General features: G+C 38.6%; 1 protein-coding gene across 1 annotated transcript; it reads left to right on the top strand.

Moving 5' to 3' along the window:
• Window positions 1-654: 654 nt before the first annotated feature.
• LOC128132866 (uncharacterized mitochondrial protein AtMg00810-like) lies at window positions 655-1,008 on the top strand. The gene has a single exon (XM_052769864.1). The coding sequence runs from the start codon at window positions 655-657 to the stop codon at window positions 1,006-1,008; it is 354 nt and encodes a 117-aa protein (XP_052625824.1).
• The last annotated feature ends 20,025 nt before the right edge of the window (window positions 1,009-21,033 follow it).

Here is a 21,033-nt window from a genome sequence, read left to right as displayed (position 1 = left end):
AAGATGGATAAAGAAGGGAACGTAATACATAACAAGGCAAGGATGGTAGCTAAGGGATATTGTCAGGAAGAAGGTATAGATTACAAAGAAACCTTCGCTCCCGTAGCAAGGTTAGAATCCGTTCAGATAATTCTGGCATACGTTGATCACAAATATTTTGAAGTTTTTCAAATGGACGTCAAATGTGCGTTCTTGAATGGAGAACTAGAAGAGACAGTGTACGTTGAGCAACCGCCTGGGTTAGTTAACGAGAAGTATCCTAATCATTGCTACATGCTGGACAAGGTAGTTTATGGTCTGAAACAAGCCCCAAGAGCATGGTATGAAACTCTAACTCTCTTTATGAAATTATCTAAATTCAAACAAGGTTCGGTTGAACCAACCTTCTTTCGCAAGAAAGAGGGTGAGCACCTAATGATCGTCAAAATTTATGTCGATGACATCATCTTCGGTTCCACGAATCCTAGCTTAATAGTTGAATTTCGAAAGTTAATGGAGACTAAATTTCAGATGAGCTCAATGGGTCCGATTAACTTTTTCCTTGGACTGAACATAAGACAGGGACCCGAAGGCATATTCATTAATCAGGAGGCTTATACTAAGACACTGCTGGCGAAGTTCGGTATCTTGGGAGATTCTAAAGTGAAGGTTCCAATGGCATTCGGAACGAAGCTTAAACCATCTCTGGAGAAACTGGCTGCTGATATGACTCTCTATCGTCAAATGATTGGGTTTGTTATGTATCTAACAACTAGTAGACCAGATATCATGTTTTATGTCTGCTATTGTGCCATGTTCCAAGCTAATCCACAAAAACCTCATATGGTTGCAGTGAAAAATATATTTCGGTATTTGAAGCGCACCTCATCTCTCGGTTTTTGGTACCCAGAGAATTTTGGTTTCTTGGTTCAAGCATTCTCTGATTCCGATCTTGGACGATGTGGTTTAGACCAAAAGATCACAACTGGCGGGTGTCAGTTCCTTGATGGAAAACTCGTTAGCTGGTAATCCAAGAAGCAATCATGCGTGTCTTGCACTTCCTAGGTCATCCCGATACAAAGTCAACTTAGAGACTTTGGCCTAAATATGAAGAGATTCCACTATTGTGACTCAAAAGTCGCTATTTGAATATGTCACAACCCAGTGCAACACTCCAAAACGATACATATTACACTGAGATACCACTTCATCAAGGATCACATTGAAGATGGTAATGTGGAAATCCACCTTGTTTGATCTGCTGATCAACTAGCTGACATCTTCACGAAAGACTTACCTGAAGTAAGTTTTAATAAAATACTCCAAGGCTTAGGAATTATGGAAGTTGAATCAATACCGAACCAACTTTCGCCTCATTAAAATTGAATGAGAAATAGAGCGAATGCTCGGTCTATTTTGGCTCCTGATTTTTCGGGAAACGAAATGAACCGAATGCTCGGCCCATTTCGCTTCACTACTTTTAGGTGAAGTTTCGGTTATATACTTTTACACTATATATATCTTTTCTTAATTCATTTCTTTTCATAAAATTCGAAAATATTTTTCTTTCCGTTTTAATTTCTTTTTCATAAAATTCATAAAATCCAATTTTTTTTTTTTTTTATGTTTTTACTGCTTTTTATCAAAATCAAAAATACCAAAAATATCACTAAAAGGTATCATGGATAATTCAAATGATGGAGCTAGGACAGGTATAAATCTCTTAATCTTTGTACTAGCTAAGTGTCGCTAGAAGCATGCTATTGTATGTTGACCAAAGCCTCAAAGACTTCAAGTGAAGCCTTACTAATTTGATATACACAAATCAATTCTTCCAAATCAAGCTGATAAAATCACTTATGTCATGAGCTACCTTACACGTCTCACATTGAGTTAAGAGTTATCTGGTCGGTCCTTACTATATAGCAGAGGTACTTTCGAATTCTTTAACCTCCTTATCACTTTTCTCCATCACACTTCGGATCATAATCGTAACCCTTGAGACTCTGAAAATTTACCAATGAGGTTTACGGTTACACAACATCTATGTTATTGATCTTCGCTTCGTTTCACCAAGTGCTAAGTGAAACCCAAAATCTAATATATATAACGAATTAATGGTGAACAATCAAACATTCTAGTTTTCACCCAAGTATTAACGAAACCAATTTAATGGAAGGTACCAAGAAATCTATTTTTAATTTTTGTGCGATCTTTATGAAATAGTCTGACACCAAGCCTTTTCTACCCATAAGATCCAGTTTATTTTTGTTTTTGATATTTCTACAAGTATCACGAAGTCACTGAAAATGATCAAACCTACTTGATTTATAGACTACACCGGTCTCACAAGTATTTCATCCAACTTTTGGTCTTATATTAAATTTCGTAGTTTGAATGAAACGAAAGCCAATAGCCATAAAATTAAAAGATGCCTTGCAATGTTTTTTAATAAGCATTTGATCTTATTTCAACGGGAAACCACACAGACACTTCTAAGTCTATCTTGACTTTGAAGGAAGAGATTCGTGCCCGGGATCCACAATTTCGTGTCTTAATTGACATCACTTAAATCCCAAAAATTATTTACTTTGTTTCTTTTTCTTTGGCACACTTTTACATGAACATCTTTATGATTTTCCATAAGTCTTGATCGAGGTACAAATTGGTATTTTTCAAATACAGTGTTCGGTTCAATATGTTGTGGTGGTACACTATGTTGGGAGCGAAGGGAAATTTTGATCGTTTCAAAATTTAAGAGAACATGAAAGGAAACATTTTAAAGGCGTGTGGATTTGAATCTTTTCTTTTCTCACGCCGTCTGACATGCTTGACACGCTTTTTGGGGTAATAATTATCAAATCGCGCTTTTTCAGGCGTTACGTCAGCAGATCGTACAATCATCACTCCGAAGTTTTCTCTCTCATTGTAATCGTATAAAGAGATTTCTCAACTTCCTTTTACGCTCTTACCACTTACAAATCCTCTCAAGCACTATATGGTGAATTTTGTCTTTACTGTTCATCTTTTTCTTCAAGGTTCATCAATGACGGATTCCTCTTCTTTTCATGAACATAGTGCCCAGTCCTCTCTTCTCACCATTAAACCAAATAAAAACCTTATCACTGATCTCTCACCTTTTCAATAGGATCCCTACATGCTGCAAGTGGTTGAATGCCTCAAATATTCACCACTTGTAGTTGCCCTAACCAAGGTGGAGTATGTTCCTATGTCGTTACTTTCTCAGGTCTACTAAACCGCTGTCTACGATAAAGTCAAGGATAGAATTTTCTTTGAGATCTTCAATGAAAAGGCATCGATTTCAAAATCTAGGTTTTGCTTGTTACTAAGGATTGCTAGCGACGACTCCATGATCAACCCTGATTCCATTACCACCACTCAACTCTTCACAATGTTCTATGATATGGGTACACTGAGGTTCTCACCACTGTCACAAATTTCAAGAAATCATGCCTTCCTCCTCAGTGGAATGGTCTTTTTACCCTCCTCTTCATGGGTTTATCAGAGAGGGTTGCAGGGTCTGATAGGGTGAGCAAGGCGTTCATGACCCTTCTCTACGGTCTGTAGTATGGGGTCAACATGGACTTTGGGTCTATCTTATGGTCTCAAATGGTTCAAAGTCTCATTTCTACTTCTCAACACTTTGAAATCTCCTGTGCTACTTTTTGGACTCTTGTTACTCAATGGGTGATGGAGAAGTTTCAAGTTCCAATAATGGTAGACTCCTTAATGTCATCTATTGCTACCTTTCACATGACGAAGATAATAGTTTGCGATCTATGGAAGTTTATGTTCATTGGTTCAGTTCCGGAATCCATGTACAAATGTGTTTCCAGTGAAAGCAAATTGATGAATGAATACAAGAAGCTCCCTCCTTCAGGACCAAGGAAGCTTACTCCCGAAATACAAAGCTCGCTGGACGCAACAGATAAACTAGCAAAATGAGGGAAGAAGCCTAAAAGAAAATGTGAGAAGGAAGGTCACTCATCTAAAGTTTCTGCACTAAAGAAGCAAAAGTCGGAAGAAGTAGCTCCCTCTGCTCCAAAGAAACACAAGATCAAGAAGAAGGCAAACAAGTCGAAGGCTCCTTCTTCAAGTGATTCTGACTACGTTCCATCTTACCAACAGCCCAAACCTGAATCTAGTGATGATGATGTTACTCAACACGAGAGTTCACTTAGAGGTAATTCGCCTCCACCCACACCAGCTCATGAAGGTAACCGAAGCTCACCTCCTCCTTCTCCTACACAATCGGTTCCTATAACAATTGCTCCATGCCCTCCTCTCATCTCATCTTCAACTACAACCTCAATTCCAATTCCCACCCCTTTATTCACCGAAGTTACCACAACCACTATTACTACAACCGAACCTCACGTTTATGTCAACGTATCTGATACGGGGGCACCTACTTCAGAAACTGAACCCCATATTACCTTAAAACCTTTATCCCTACCTCCCTCACAAGAATCTAACATTGTTCTTGGCGGAGAAGAAATTGATTTTGCTTCGGTCTATTTTAGCCCATACCAAGTCCAGAGTAATAATGATGATGACGCTCCTGTCACGAAGAGGCATTTACAGGATCTGAACGACAAGCTTGACCAATTGCTTTCTTCTTCCTCTTCTACTCCAACTTAGGCATACTTTGAAGTTGCAATGAAGGCTCTGTTGGAAACCGTTTTCAAGGAGCATGATACTTCCATTTCCAATGTTACCAAAGCTATAAAAGCTTCCACTTCCTCCTGCCAGAAAGCATCAACTTCTGTTGAAGAATTCACCAAAGATTGCAAGCAGGCGACCGCAAAATTCGAAAAACTAATTTCTGATGCTCACATTTTTCATGATTCTCTTCAGGCTGCAGCTCAGAAGAATGCACAAACTATAAATCCTTATGTTGATAATCTTACTCAATCGCTTCAGGCTGAGTAGAAACATCTCAAAAAGGCCCGTCAAAATGTTAAATCTGACTACAATGTGCTTCGAACTTCTATCTATGAGCGTCTTGATAAACTCCAGGCTGATCTAGCCATGGATAACAAAGTAATGGATGAATTGGCCCTCAAAACCACCAAAGTCAAGACTCAGGCTCTAAAGCTTAACCAAGCGCTAAAAGAAAATGATGACCTTAAATCAGAGCGGGTTGTCATCAAAAGCGTTGTTGGTGATGTGCATTCCATTCATTTAAATCTTCTGGATACACATGACTCAGTCCATACTATCTCGGTTCGACACAACTTGGCTGAGAAATTGAGACTTGCTCTCGACATTCTAAGCAGGAATGAAGGTTTTTTGGAGACCGTTGTCCCTCCGAAACACGGGGGAGAAGATGTGAGTCAGGGTCTATCACAACAACCTCCAAAAAGCAAAGCCATCTCCCAACCAAAAGTCACTGCTGAACCAAAGGTTAATGAAGCTTCGAGCAGTACGAAGGACAAACGAAAGAAGAAAATTATTGATGATGATGAGGTTGAAATTGAAGATGTGGTTGAAACCAAAGATAAAGCTTCCAAAACCAAATATCTCAAAATCTAGCGAAGTGATCGAGAGCTTGAGGAAAAGCTTCGTAAAGAAAATGAAGTAGCTGAAAAGGAGAGGAAACAAAAAGAAGCGAACGATGCATTGGAACGAAGGAAATATATGTTCCCTCTGTGGACGATGGAAAAACTTCTAAAGGAGGTAATTGAATCCCCAAACACAAATTGGCTAGAACCTAACCTCTCATTTGATCTTGATAATTCCAAAGATTCTCAATTTTATATGCCAATCACCCGAAAGGCGTTCATCTTTCATTGTTTCGAGTCAACAGTTGCCATCCCCTCTCCTGAACCAAAGGTTGATCGAGACCTGATCGGGTACTATCTTGTGTTCTCTCAACCGCAATACCTGACTTGGAGTAAATAAAAGATCACAACAGTCAAGGTGTTGAAGCCCACTTTGGTAGGGAAGTTTATCAATATCAAATTCAAAGTGACCCGAGGCTCAAACAGTTTGGTTCATATGATCTCCCTCATTGATTTGCCAAATTTGAATCATCATGAATGGATGCTCCTGAAGAATATCTTGCTGACCAATCAATAAGAGTATGAGCCTATCATCGATCACATCAAGCGAATGCTGGTGTGTTAAATTCTTGAAGTGGCGAAGATGGATCAGGGGATCGCCTCTGCCTTAAGGAAGAAGCCCACTATCAAACCAATTGCGAAGGGAAGCGACATCAATGTGATGATGAAGGGAAAAATCAACCCACAGTTTCATACGGTCATGTTCACTAGGGGTGAAGGTCAAAAATGCCTGTTCGCTCTTGTTGACAAACACCAGTTCTCCACTTCTTGCCTTGAGCACATTCTCGATATCATATACAGGTGTAATCAGAATAGTGAAGCGGATAAGAAGATGTCTTCGGATATGCTTCGATGGTATATTAATTTTCGTCAAACTCTACTTGCCATCATACCGAAGCTATTCAAGACTGTGAGGAAAACCACTGTTACTCAACCGAAGTGATCTCTCGCCTCAATTGGAGCAAAGGGGGAGATTGTTGAGTCTATTGGTTGTGCCATCGGGCTTCGTTAGTTTAATCCAATGTATTCATGGTATGGGGTTGTCCAACCGTGTATTTGTTTTTAGGGTTTAGTATTTATGGTGCATGCATGCATCGCATTATTTACGCTTCTTGAATATTTTCTTTGATGGTACTGTAACCCTAGCACACCTCTACAGTAGAAGTTCTTTATCGAGCTCTTCTGAGGTGTTGCTGTTTTAATCATTCAACATTCGTTTGATTCATTTTGTGTTTGTTCTTTGATTTACTTTCTGTTTTATTTGTTAAGAATCTAATCGAACTTATAAAAGTTTTCAACTCATCAATGTGTAATCAATATGGTGATTAAATAAAAGATGTTTTATTTATATTCAAAAGTTTTGAGACCATATTGGATTCGATTATTCATGTGTTTCACTTCACTTGTTTTGACTTTCGGCGATGTGTGCAAGGAATACATGATATTCCTTTCGTAAGCATTTCTGATCTTGCATACACGAAAAGATGAGAGGGTTCGTACTTGGTTCGTGGTTGTAAATAACTAGGGCTTCGTTGTTTAGGGAGGTTAGGACGAACTGCTTTATCAAAGCACTTGATGTTGGCTCGACGTAGACTGAATCAACTCCTACTGATTATGATGTCAAAACATGGGGGTGGATTAGCTGTCGTGAAGGTTTAAAAGATAGTATGACTACTCATGAATTTTGGGAAAAGGATAGGTATTTCTAAGTTTATTCTCACGGAAGCACGATCATTCGCAGTCTTGGGCAGTCTTCTTCCTGAAGTTCATAGTAGAACTCATACCTGGTTCATCTATCACAGTCTCGGGTATACGAGTCGTTTATAATTAAGATTGAAAAGGTAGTCGAATAAATGATTCTTCTTTAAGCCCACATCCCAACGAGGAAAAGAAGTTAAAGTGGAATCATCAATTCTAAACCTGTAGAACCTTGATTATATACCACCCCTATGTATACATTCTTCAGCGATAGATCGACCGTATGGGTCTTTAGATTGAACCTGACGTACTGTACGAGTGATACTTCGGGGAGGTTTGCTGAGGTTTCTTTGGAAAGGATAAGAAACATGAGGTACTCCATGCATGAGTACTTCGGTGTTCTGGAATGACGGTTTCGCTAGTAAGACATTTCCGGAGAAGGAGAAGTGCGCACGAAACTGATATTGCGAGGATCGAATTGAGTCAAACTGTATAAGGATATCGGACTTACTTGGGAATAACGTATTATATTTGATCATAAGGGTGTTACAGACAAAACGCAACAGTACAACTTTTAACAAAGTTGCAGTACTTTGGTTTTACCACTAGACTATTGTTGCGAACAAGGTATACTACTAAAAGGCAAGTATACATAACACGAGGGTCCCTTATACTGACGGGATCTCTCAAAAGGTAAGACTCGAGTTGCACTAGTTTTAAGCGAGTTTAACGACATATTTAATGCTGACGATTGGGAGTGAGCCCCTATTATAGTCAGGTCCTTCATTGCCTTTTTCCATTCTGAGGTCAAACTCCTCCTGTTCTGTGACAACCCGAAATTTTCCATTCAAATCAATCCATTTCAATCCAATTGAAGTAGAGCAGTTACAGTGAGAATTCAAACTTTTGGAGTAAGTTTGGCAGTTTTAGGGTTTTACACCTAAGGAGTTATTAGGAGAGTGGGTGCATTAGGATTTTGTGCAACACTGTAATTCCATTACTCTAGGTCATTAGAATCCATTCCGAGAATAGAAATATTTTCTGCCAAAAAATCTCTGGACTATAAATAGAATTCTGAACCAAATTGGTTCATTATTTGATTTCCATTTAGAGAAAAGCCAAATACTCTCTCACGGATCTTCGGGTTTTCGTCCCAGATTGTGAGTCTACTTCCCTAAATGTGTTTTAATACTTGTTATATGCTTTATAACATTGTTTACATGTCCAAAACACAAGATCCGGGAGTTTACCGCCTAAGAACGTTCTTGGGGAGTAAACTCCAAAATCAAGCCTAAAGGCCACATAGTCCCATATCCGTGTTAGGCATCTATCTAAGGACCTAGTGTATGATCATTGGAGGCTAGAAACAAATCAAAATCACTTAGTTTGAGGAGTTTACGGCCAATGAACCACCTCTTGGGCCGTAAACTCCAAGTAAAGGGCACAAATGAGTGCCTTGTGATCCCTAGCCTTAGAACAAACACCTAGAAGCTTTAAACTCATGACTTATGCCATCAAAACCCTTAGAAATCTATTCTATAAGGGAGTTTACGACCAAGAAACTCCTTGGGCCGTAAACTCCAAGTTTTAGGTTCCAAAATGCCTTTAAACTCTTCCTAAGGCTTAGTATTCATTTTTGGCATGTACCTTAATGTGTTTAGGACCTAGAAAACACATAAGAAGCATAAGTGTTTGAGAGTTTACGGCCAAGAGTATTTCTTGGGCCGTAAAATCCTTAAATGGGGTCAAAGGACACCCTAGACACTTCCTTAAGCCAAGAAACTTTTAGGACAAGTACTTAGAGGAGATATGGACTAGTTAAAATTCTTAGGACCTCATGTGTGAGGGAGTTTACGGCCCAAAGAGTTCTATGGCCGTAAACTCCATCAAATGGTCCCATTTAGTGCCTTAAACCTCCCTTAATCCAAGTATTGAAGCCTAGACTTGTTCCTAGAATTGTTAGACACTTGAAAAGACAATAAGAACCCTCCCAAGGGAGTTTACGGCCGTAAACTCCAAGGGAAAAGGGTCTTTGGGTCGTAAACTCCCCTTAGGAGTCAATATGGTGCCTTAAACTCTTGCCTAGCCTTGAAACAATTCCCCTCTAAAGTTGTAGTACTTCTAAACTCCATTTCATGGCTTGTTTGAGAGTTTACGGCCAGGATCCTACTCCCCTGGGCCGTAAACTCTAATGATTATGGTCTTTTGACCTTAAACTCTCATTAGGGGCATTGCACTCCTTTATTGCAACCCATTAGCCTCCTAAAACTTGACCAAAAGTGTTGTCCTCGCGCTTGAATGTTTATACTTGTATAATTAGTGATTTAATCTCTAATTATTTATATACATATGTCTTCATATGTAATTAGGATCATTGTGTGTGTCTAAGTCTCCACTTGACACCAAGCACTTGTCCGATCCTTGCGTACGATAACAGCCCGTTCATTTCCAGTCGCATACTGCAGGTGAGTTCATACCCCTTAACTAATGTTTTAAACTATTTCAAATGTTTTATGGGGGGGGATACAAGTAGAATCATGCTACTTATTATGTCAATCACATGTGATTAGTAAGTTGGATTATATTACTTATTACATCAATCACATGTGATTAATATACAGCATTCAAAAGATTTGGCTACTCATTAGCCGTTTTACCAAATAGTTTTCCTTCAAAAGATTTTTATAAACATTTTATATGTTTTCAACTACTTGTTACACTGAACTTCTTACTCTGTCATCATATTTCAAACTCATTTACAACTGTGTTTTCAAACAAGTGTTCTTTGTACTTATACTGTTTTATCAAACAAATGTTCTTTATACTAAAAACTGTTTTATTATACTTATTCCTTCAAATTGCTTTATGGATTGACATCAAGTCGATCTTCTATTAAAATAATATTCCTGTTTCAAATGTTTTACAAAACTTACTTATGCTTTTATTTTATTATAAATTGCATGCCTCTATATGTATAGTTATATAAGGAATGTTTAAAAGACTTAGGAAGACTATCCACCCTATTTCCTTTTCGCGCCTTGAGATGTGGTCTGGTGGGACATTGGGTATTCGTCCGAAGGTCGTTTAAAGATTTGTTATATATCATGTGTACATATATAGTCATAAAGGGTCTTTCCAGTTCATCCTATGCCCTTGGGTAGTAAGGGTATACATCCACGTCCATACGTACCACTTAGATTACTAGAAAGCTACCATAGGGGTAGTTCAGGAAGATACTAGAACCATTACTAGAACGCGATATCATACAATGAGTCAGTTCATTCATGAGTCAATACTTTCTAGAACATTACTATACATTACATGTACAATTATACTAGGACGAGAACATATACATCTATACTAGAATGTTTACAATTACTATACTTGCTAGATAGGGAGAACACACATTCTAGCTAGCACACGTAGAACTTTACCGTACTCTACTATAATATTTACATTATTATACTTATAGGAGTACTTGTGCATAGATATATCAGTAGGAGTCCTATTACATTTTATATGTATCGACTCTGTTATCAAATCCGTGTTCTTATCTTTACCTTGTGATAAAATCACATAATCGACGAGATAGAATGGATTATTATCCTAGTACCAAAGGATACGTATTGAGGGATTGACCATTCCTAGAATCTTTGTTAGCTACAGAGGTAAAAGTACATCCACGGATGTCAAACGGTTGGTATCATTACAGGTACGCAATTAAGGGATTGACTATTCCTATACCCAACTGTTAGCAACAGAGGTAAGAGTACATCTACGGATGGCTTAAAGTTAACAATGATAGTTACCCTAGTACAAAAGGGTAATATTCAGAACAGTCAGGTCTTGGTAGAAGACTACATTCAGAACAGTCAGGTCTTGGTAGAAGACTACATTCAGAACAGTTAGGTCTTGGTAGAAGACTACATTCAGAACAGTTAGGTCTTGGTAGAAGACTACATTCAGAACAGTTAGGTCTTGGTAGAAGACTACACACATAACAGTTAAGTCTTGGTAGAAGACTCCTTTTTGTTACTAATAGGAATCATAGGGATTTCTAGGGATTTTTAAACATTTTCAGTTGAGTTACAAACATTTTCATACTTAAACAAGCTTTCTTTCAAAGCAATGTCAAGTCTTAGAAATTATAAGTTTTCACAAATTAAGACACATTAATACTTATGATCTCACCAGCTTTATAGCTGATACTCGCTTTCAAAATTACTTGTATCCTCAGGTCATCATAGACAGGTACCGATGCAAGGAGAAAGGAAGATGAAGCTTATTCAAGACTTATCTTTCATTTTGATTTATGCTTTAGTGTTTATCAAAATTTGACAGAATACAATTGTATAATAATTATTTTATTAATGCAATGGATGATGTTGTTGCTTGTTTACTACTTTGCATTGTTGTTGATACTATACATGACGTCCTCCGCCCCAGAACGTTTCCGCCGTTCTTGGTTTTGGGGTGTGACATGTTCCCCTGTCGTTCTTCTCTGTTGGGCAATCCCTCTTGAAGTGTCTTATTAAACCACATAGATGGCATATCCGAGAAACTTCGACATTGGTGGTTGAAGTAATGTGTTTGACCCGAGTCCTGCAGAAGCGGGTAGTGTGTCCGTTCTTGTTGCAGGTCTTGCAGTGTAGCAGACGACAACTACCTAAGTGATGGAAGTTGCACTTATTGCAATTCGATAGGTTTCCAACATACTGCTGATCCAGGTTAGGGATGATTGGGATACTTGTAGTGTTGATGGTAGGAGTTATAGATGTCGTGGCTGCGAAGGCTGCCACCGGTGATGGTTTCTTGTTTGTCCCTTGAGGTGATTTGCCTTTAACTCTATCCCAAAATTTTTGTTTGTTGTTCTTTGGTTTGAGGTTCAGAGTGTCGTGGTAGTTTGTTACTCATGGGTGTACTTGGTTGTCACTTAGGATGAATTTATTGAAAACCATCCCGCTAACATTTGCGTTGTTAGCATTAAGGTAATTCAGAACAGCTGTTACGGCAGCTGAGACTGCAGCTTGAAAGGTAGTTGTATAAATCTGAAGAGTTGGTGTGGGGCTGATGAGTTGATTACTTTTTATTGGCGACATGATTCTGTAACACGAAGGAAAAAGGAGTTCATGAGATATTATGTTTGAACCTAGATGTATTTCGATCGCTTTAAGTAAAGAGTAAGAGTATGTTCTCGAAAGTTTGACCTACATCCCTATGATGCAGTCCTAGTACAGTGTAGAAGTATGTTTGTTGTTCAAGCCGTTAGTTGGTGAATAACATGATCCAACCACTAAAAGAGACTTGGAAATGTCTCCGGAGTTAAATTACTATCGTCCATTGACTTGACTAACGCATGTTTCAGATAGACTCCAACGAAGGTATGCTGAGGGTTTTTGAACAAAGAGCGACACGAGAGTTGGCTGATTGTCAATATCATCAATGTTTAAGATGGAATATGTTTAGGGAAATTTTATCTTGAAGAAGGTCTTACCTCATATCATGAGTAGAAAGGTTTTGGCCGCATAAAGGCCTAACTAATCAGTACTTGCAGTACAAGATAGTTACACAGAAAATGCTATATAGGACATACATAGGAACAAGGATTCCTTTAAACAAGGAAAGGAAATAAAGCCTTTCTTTCTGGCGGCGGTCATCCTTCTGGTGAACTCTTAGTTCAGTCAATTAGCGTTCCATTATTAAGAAGGTGTCCTTCGTACACTCTCTGGCGTACTCGTTTCTCTATGACTTCGGCTCGTGTTTTAGTTAGTGCTTGCAGCAGGGTCTCATGGTCTTTCTCAGATCTCTCACGAGTGCTTTCAATATGATTGGTGTAGATGGTATGCATTCTTGCGTTGGTATTTAACCTCTTTGATACAATGGAGAGTCGTACTGCCTTGAATTTCGTTCCGACCAACTCTGCGGATCAGGTTTGTTAGGACTTTGTCTGCTGAGCTCCCTTCGCTTAAGTTGTAGCAGCTTCGGTCTCCTTTTTATGAGATAGGTTGATCTTGCTCTGCGCTATATGCTTCCAAGTATTCTTCCCAAGGAGGCGTCGGGCCATGAAGAGCTAGACGAGGGTTAGGGTTTGAATTGGGAGCCACCGGGGGTAGGTTCTTATCCTCGAGTTCGGATTTATCATCATCCGAAGGGTCTTCAGTATGGTGATCATTCAAAAAGGGATTGGATGATCATTCTTTGGTTCTTCTCTGAACCATCTAGCATTGCCTTTGTTCGGGAAGTACGGGTCGTCGTAGGGATGGGGTCTAGCTATGTTATCTATATGGTAATTGGGGTATAATAATCTAACACATAAGTAGTTTATAGTAGTACACAAAATACTCCTATAGTATTTTAGGTTTATGTTCTATTGTTCTCATTGTGGTATTGTGGGTAAGTTTTTAGACTTGTTGCAACTCATAACCACACTTAGGCACATGCTAGTCAACCCTTGGAAAATATAGTTGATCAGGCTATATCATCCCAGTTTTGACTATATGTCTCTAAGTCTACATGTGCTGCCCAACGATCGTAATACTTTTGTTCTGTCTTAGTGATACTGATTTTTGTATGAATGCAGACACGTATACTTAAATATTTTATTATCTAAAAGTATAGACTCTTTATCAGAGTATTTTAATCCCTATTGTATTTATAGTTTGTATATCTTTTATGGGTTGATATACTTAATTCATATATAAACAATGCTCTGATACCAATCTGTCCCCCCCCCCCCCCCCCCCGCCAAAACCGAGAACGGCGGAAACGTTCTGGGGCGGAGGACATCATGTAATGTATCACAACAATGCTAAGTAGTAAACAAGAAACAACACCATCCATTGCATTAATAGTATAATTGTAATTACATTTGAGTTCTTTCATAGTATAATTCTACAAAAATGAATATTCAGAAATAAAAGACGAGTCTTGATCGCTCCTTCTTCACAGAGCCTGGTAGTCGTACCTGTCTATTCGTATCCTGGGAATACAAGTTATTTTGACAGCGAGTATCAGCAATAATGCTGGTGAGTTCATAAGTATTTATGTGACTTTGATTTGTAAAGTTGTAAAGAAAGACATGTAATTGTTTGAAAGAGAGTTTGTACCAACGAATATGTTTGTAAGTAATAGTAAACGTTTGAAACTCCTAGAAAATCCCATATTTTCTACTAGTATAAAGTGTAGCCTTCCACCAAGGCTCGACTGTTTTGAATGTTTGTTTCAGAAATCCAATATTTGTTTATAAGTGGGTGGTAGTTTTTAAAGACCCAAAATGAACTACCATGATGTTTTCATGTCATAAAATAGTAGATTTGTCTATAGTTATAATTGCTAAGGTATATGAAAACTCCGTAAATCAACGTGTTTTTAATACTCCATGTGAGTTTTATAACCATGCTATTGACACTGACGGCCTGTAACAACGTTCTTCAGGCGTTGGAATGTTATGACATTTGTCACCCCAGACCTGCCGGTCTAACTGTAGCTAACAATTTAGGTGCGGGATTGTCAATCCCGTATAGATCTATACACAAGTATCACGCTCCCCCTACAAGGGATTATGGTATATAATACAAGACTTAATAATGCATACTCGAAAGTACGTGAAGCTGTCTCACAACCTAGTATAAAACAGATTTACGTATGAAAATATCCATTTGTTTTTATATGAAAATACCTTCTTGATATGGTACTTGTAGTATATAAAACTTTATGAATATCTAGCATACTATCTCATGTAATTGTATTCATTGAAATGGTATGTCTTGAAGTTGTATGCTTTTGTAATTGTACCTCTTCGCATAGTATGTAATGTATTTGTATTGACTCATGAATAGACTGAATCTTGTACGATTCCTGGTACTTGGAATGGTAAATAGTATGTCTTAACTATACCTATTATAGTTACTGATAATGTCTGTGTATAATCGAAGTATGCCTTTGCTACCTAAAGGTACTGAACCAACTGGATAGAAGACTGTTATAGGCGTGCATTTGACAATTAAAATATAAAAGAAGTTTTATATAACCTTTGAGAAGTTTAATTAATAAAAAGTGATGACTTGATGTCAGTTTATAAAACGGATCTATACACAAGTATCACGCTCCCCCTACAAGGGATTATGGTATATAATACAGGACTTAATAATGCATACTCGAAAGTACGTGAAGCTGTCTCACAACCTAGTATAAAACAGTTTTACGTTTGAAAATGTCCATTTGTTTTTATATGAAAATACCTTCTTGATATGGTACTTGTAGTATATAAAACGTTATGAATATCTAGCATACTATCTCATGTAATTGTATTCCTTGAAATGGTATGTCTTGAAGTTGTATGCTTTTGTAATTGTACCTCTTCGCATAGTATGTAATGTATTTGTATTGACTCATGAATAGACTGAATCTTGTACGATTCCTGGTACTTGGAATGGTAAATAGTATGTCTTAACTATACCCATTATAGTTACTGATAATGTTTGTGTATAATCGAAGTATGCCTTTGCTACCTAAAGGTACTGAACCAACTGCATAGAAGACTGTTATAGGCGTGCATTTGACAATTAAAATATAAAAGAAGTTTTATATAACCTTTGAGAAGTTTAATTAATAAAAAGTGATGACTTGATGTCAGTTTACAAAACGGATTGAAAATAGTTTGTTTTGACAAGAACAAATTTTAAGTATCGGAAGACCTTTGTTTGAAATATGATTCTAATGGTGTTTGAAAGGAAACATAAAGTATGTAAGACAGTTTGATAAAAAGTTTTTAACATGTAAAAATGTTTGTCGTAAACTATTATAGTTTTTCCAAAAGTTCGTTTTGTTTGTATAGTAACCCTAGTGTAATGCTCACTTGTTATGAAATGTGTAACTTTTTATGGTGACATAAATGAACACCTGTACTCAAAGTATAAATAAACTGTTTGATTCGTATACGTATAACAACATATTTAATTTCAATATATATCAGATGATATCGTGTTATGTTTTCCATACGAAAGTTTCCATATAATAGTTATAAATCACATATGATTTATTTGATAAAAATGAGTATTTAGTGAAACTTTGGGTTACACACGATAATAATCGTGTGTTTACTTGTATCCCCCCCCCCCCTTAAAAGTGTGTATTAAAAACAATATTGATAACACATTTAAAAATGTAGATTATAGGGGTATGAACTCACCGATAAAGGCGCGTGTTTTGAAGAAAACGAGATTTTCCCGTGCGGCACCTCGACCGGAAAGTGACGAGATTTTTGGGAATCTCGGGGCTTCGGACTTTCGTCGGGGCTTGGATATGAAACCGGGAAGTCGGGATGTTGTCGGCACGAAAAACGAGGCGAAAATGAGAGAGAATTGAAGCATTTGTGTGAAAACAGCCGGCACCCTCGCAATCTATTTATAGGGGCTGGAGGTCCTCGGTACGTAGGGCGTACTTCGGACTTACGTTGGGCGTTCTTCGTACGCGGGGCGTTCGTTTGCATCACTGCTTACCGCATCCTCAGCCGAAGGGTCTGTCGACGTGGTTGATCTGGAGCCTTGTATCCAAGTACGCGGGGCGTACGAGGGTACGCAGGGCGTACTCCTTCGGATAAGACTTTGAAGTGCGTGCCAAGAACTTCAAAAACCAGTAACTTTCGCATACGAGCTCCGTTTTTGACGTTCTTTATATCCACGCGAAGGTGAGAAAATATTCTACAACTTTCATTTAGACTCCGTCGGCTAATTTTGACTTTATTTTTAATTATATTTAAATTAATAGGTCGCGACACGATATCCATGTTAAAAATCCATAATTTCTTCATCCGACGTCCGATTTCGTCAGACTTTTTATCGTTATACTCCTATTGTCGGGCTCTCCAACTTTTGTTTAGGTTGTGTCGGCTAAGGATCGCTCGATCTCTATTTCGAGTTTTTAGCTGTCTACTGCTAGGTTAGAAACTTCAAAAAAATCATAACTTCCTCATACGAAGTCAGATTTGGGCGTTCTTTTTATGCATGATCACGGTTTAACGTAATCTATGACTTTCGTTTAGATACCTAAGGCTAAAAATTATTGTATCGAAATTCCGCGTTTTTCGCTTAATCGGTGTTGCCTAGTTTTGCCGAGAATCTTCGGTTGGTCATAACTTCTCCGTTATAACTCGGATTTTAGTGTTCTTTATATGTACGAAAACCTTGATACGATTCCTACCACTTTATTTAACCCAAATACGATTTTAGGAAAGTTAAATTTTGGCTTAAGTTTGATTGGTGTTTCGTTATATTGACTCAAAATGTTGGGTTGTCACATCATCCCCTTGTTAGAGGGAATTTCGTCCCGAAATTCGAGTTTAAGCAGAATTAATGATCATGCTACGGATAGAAGTTTTATTTGCTTCTCGTGTTCTTAGGCTGTCTTGAGGTATAGGTAGTGACTTTTCTTCTTGCTTAAGAACGCAACCAAGCCCTTGGTTGGATGTATTGCATTACACCATGCAATATTCTATTCCCTTTTTGGGAGGGATAAAATTGGTGCGATGCATTAGACTTATTTTAGCGTTTGGAACGCTCTTTTTTTTTGTTTACAAACAAATTTGGTGCTCTTCCAAGTGAGAAACTTGTCCTAAAGAATCCCCTTCTGAGGAGTTTGTTAAGCTTGCTAGGAAGTTCTTGCATCTCGGTTGTAGCTATACAGTAAGGTGATTTTGGCTATTGGGACAGCCCCTGGAATTAAGTCGATTCTGGATTCGACTTGACGTTGTGGTGGTAGTCTCGGTTGTCCTTCCGGAAAGGTGTCGGAAAAAGCCGCGTACTTCTTGGATGTTCTGAATGTCCTTCACTTTTCGACACGTCTCGGCGATGTGTGCAAGGAATACATGATATTCCTTTCATAAGCATTTCTGATCTTGCATACACGAAAAGATGAGAGGGTTCATACTTGGTTCGTGGTTGTAAATAACTAGGGCTTCGTTGTTTAGGGAGGTTAGGACGAACTGCTTTATCAAAGCACTTGATGTTGGCTCGATGTAGACTGAATCAACTCCTACTGATTATGATGTCAAAACATGGGGGTGGATTAGCTGTCGTGAAGGTTTAAAAGATAGTATGACTACTCATGAATTTTGGGAAAAGGATAGGTATTTCTAAGTTTATTCTCACGGAAGCACGATCATTCGCAGTCTTGGGCAGTCTTCTTCTTGAAGTTCATAGTAGAACTCATACCTGGTTCATCTATCACAGTCTCGGGTATACGAGTCGTTTATAATTAAGATTGAAAAGGTAGTCGAATAAATGATTCTTCTTTAAGCCTACATCCCAACGAGGAAAAGAAGTTAAAGTGGAATCATCAATTCTAAACCTGTAGAACCTTGATTATATACCACCCCTATGTATACATTCTTCAGCGATAGATCGACCGTATGGGTCTTTAGATTGAACCTGACATACTGTACGAGTGATACTTCGGGGAGGTTTGCTGAGGTTTCTTTGGAAAGGATAAGAAACATGAGGTACTCCATGCATGAGTACTTCGGTGTTCTGGAATGACGGTTTCGCTAGTAAGACATTTCCGGAGAAGGAGAAGTGCGCACGAAACTGATATTGCGAGGATCGAATTGAGTCAAACTGTATAAGGATATCGGACTTACTTGGGAATAACGTATTATATTTGATCATAAGGGTGTTACAGACAAAACGCAACAGTACAACTTTTAACAAAGTTGCAGTACTTTGGTTTTACCACTAGACTATTGTTGCGAACAAGGTATACTACTAAAAGGCAAGTATACATAACACGAGGGTCCCTTATACTGACGGGATCTCTCAAAAGGTAAGACTCGAGTTGCACTAGTTTTAAGCGAGTTTAACGACATATTTAATGCTGACGATTGGGAGTGAGCCCCTATTATAGTCAGGTCCTTCATTGCCTTTTTCCATTCTGAGGTCAAACTCCTCCTGTTCCCCTGTCGTTCTTCTCTGTTGGGCAATCCCTCTTGAAGTGTCTCATTAAACCACATAGATGGCATATCCGAGAAACTTCGACATTGGTGGTTGAAGTAATGTGTTTGACCCGAGTCCTGCAGAAGCGGGTAGTGTGTCCGTTCTTGTTGCAGGTCTTGCAGTGTAACAGACGACAACTACCTAAGTGATGGAAGTTGCACTTATTGCAATTCGGTAGGTTTCCAACATACTGCCGATCCGGGTTAGGGATGATTGGGATACTTGTAGTGTTGATGGTAGGAGTTATAGATGTCGTGGCTGCAAAGGCTGCCACCGGTGATGGTTTCTTGTTTGTCCCTTGAGGTGATTTGCCTTTAACTCTATCCCAAAATTTTCGTTTGTTGTTCTTTAGTTTGAGGTTCAGAGTGTCGTGGTAGTTTGTTACTCAGGGGTGTACTTGGTTGTCACTTAGGATGAATTTATTGAAAACCATCCCGCTAACATTTGCGTTGTTAGCATTAAGGTAATTCAGAATAGCTGTTACGGCAGCTGAGACTGCAGCTTGAAAGGTAGTTGTATAAATCTGAAGAGTTGGTGTGGGGCTGATGAGTTGATTACTTTTTATTGGCGACATGATTCTGTAACACGAAGGAAAAAGGAGTTCATGAGATATTATGTTTGAACCTAGATGTATTTCGATCGCTTTAAGTAAAGAGTAAGAGTATGTTCTCGAAAGTTTGACCTACATCCCTATGATGCAGTCCTAGTACAGTGTAGAAGTATGTTTGTTGTTCAAGCCGTTAGTTGGTGAATAACATGATCCAACCACTAAAAGAGACTTGGAAATGTCTCCGGAGTTAAATTACTATCGTCCATTGACTTGACTAACGCATGTTTCAGATAGACTCCAACGAAGGTATGCTGAGGGTTTTTGAACAAAGAGCGACACGGGAGTTGGCTGATTGTCAATATCATCAATGTTTAAGATGGAATATGTTTAGGGAAATTTTATCTTGAAGAAGGTCTTACCTCATATCATGAGTAGAAAGGTTTTGGCCGCATAAAGGCCTAACTAATCAGTACTTGCAGTACAAGATAGTTACACAGAAAATGCTATATAGGACATACATAGGAACAAGGATTCCTTTAAACAAGGAAAGGAAATAAAGCCTTTCTTTCTGGCGGCGGTCATCCTTCTGGTGAACTCTTAGTTCAGTCAATTAGCGTTCCATTATTAAGAAGGTGTCCTTCGTACACTCTCTGGCGTACTCGTTTCTCTATGACTTCGGCTCGTGTTTTAGTTAGTGCTTGCAGCAGGGTCTCATGGTCTCTCTCAGATCTCTCACGAGTGTTTTCAATATGATTGGTGTAGATGGTATGCATTCTTGCATTGGTATTTAACCTCTTTGATACAATGGAGAGTCGTACTGCCTTGAATTTCGTTCCGACCAACTCTGCGGATCAGGTTTGTTAGGACTTTGTCTGCTGAGCTCCCTTCGCTTAAGTTGTAGCAGCTTCGGTCTCCTTTTTATGAGATAGGTTGATCTTGCTCTGCGCTATATGCTTCCAAGTATTCTTCCCAAGGAGGCGTCGGGCCATGAAGAGCTAGACGAGGGTTAGGGTTTGAATTGGGAGCCACCGGGGGTAGGTTCTTATCCTCGAGTTCGGATTTATCATCATCCGAAGGGTCTTCAGTATGGTGATCATTCAAAAAGGGATTGGATGATCATTCTTTGGTTCTTCTCTGAACCATCTAGCATTGCCTTTGTTCGGGAAGTACGGGTCGTCGTAGGGATGGGGTCTAGCTATGTTATCTATATGGTAATTCGGGTATAAGAATCTAA

Source organism: Lactuca sativa, chromosome 3, assembly GCF_002870075.4.
Source record: "Lactuca sativa cultivar Salinas chromosome 3, Lsat_Salinas_v11, whole genome shotgun sequence".
In the NCBI taxonomy this organism is placed as follows: Eukaryota; Viridiplantae; Streptophyta; class Magnoliopsida; order Asterales; family Asteraceae; genus Lactuca; species Lactuca sativa.
This window is presented reverse-complemented; position numbering and strand designations above follow the sequence as displayed.

Excerpts from the sequence above, each read along its gene's own strand:
- LOC128132866 (XM_052769864.1), top strand. The coding sequence starts at position 655 with ATGGCATTCGGAACGAAGCTTAAACCATCTCTGGAGAAACTGGCTGCT.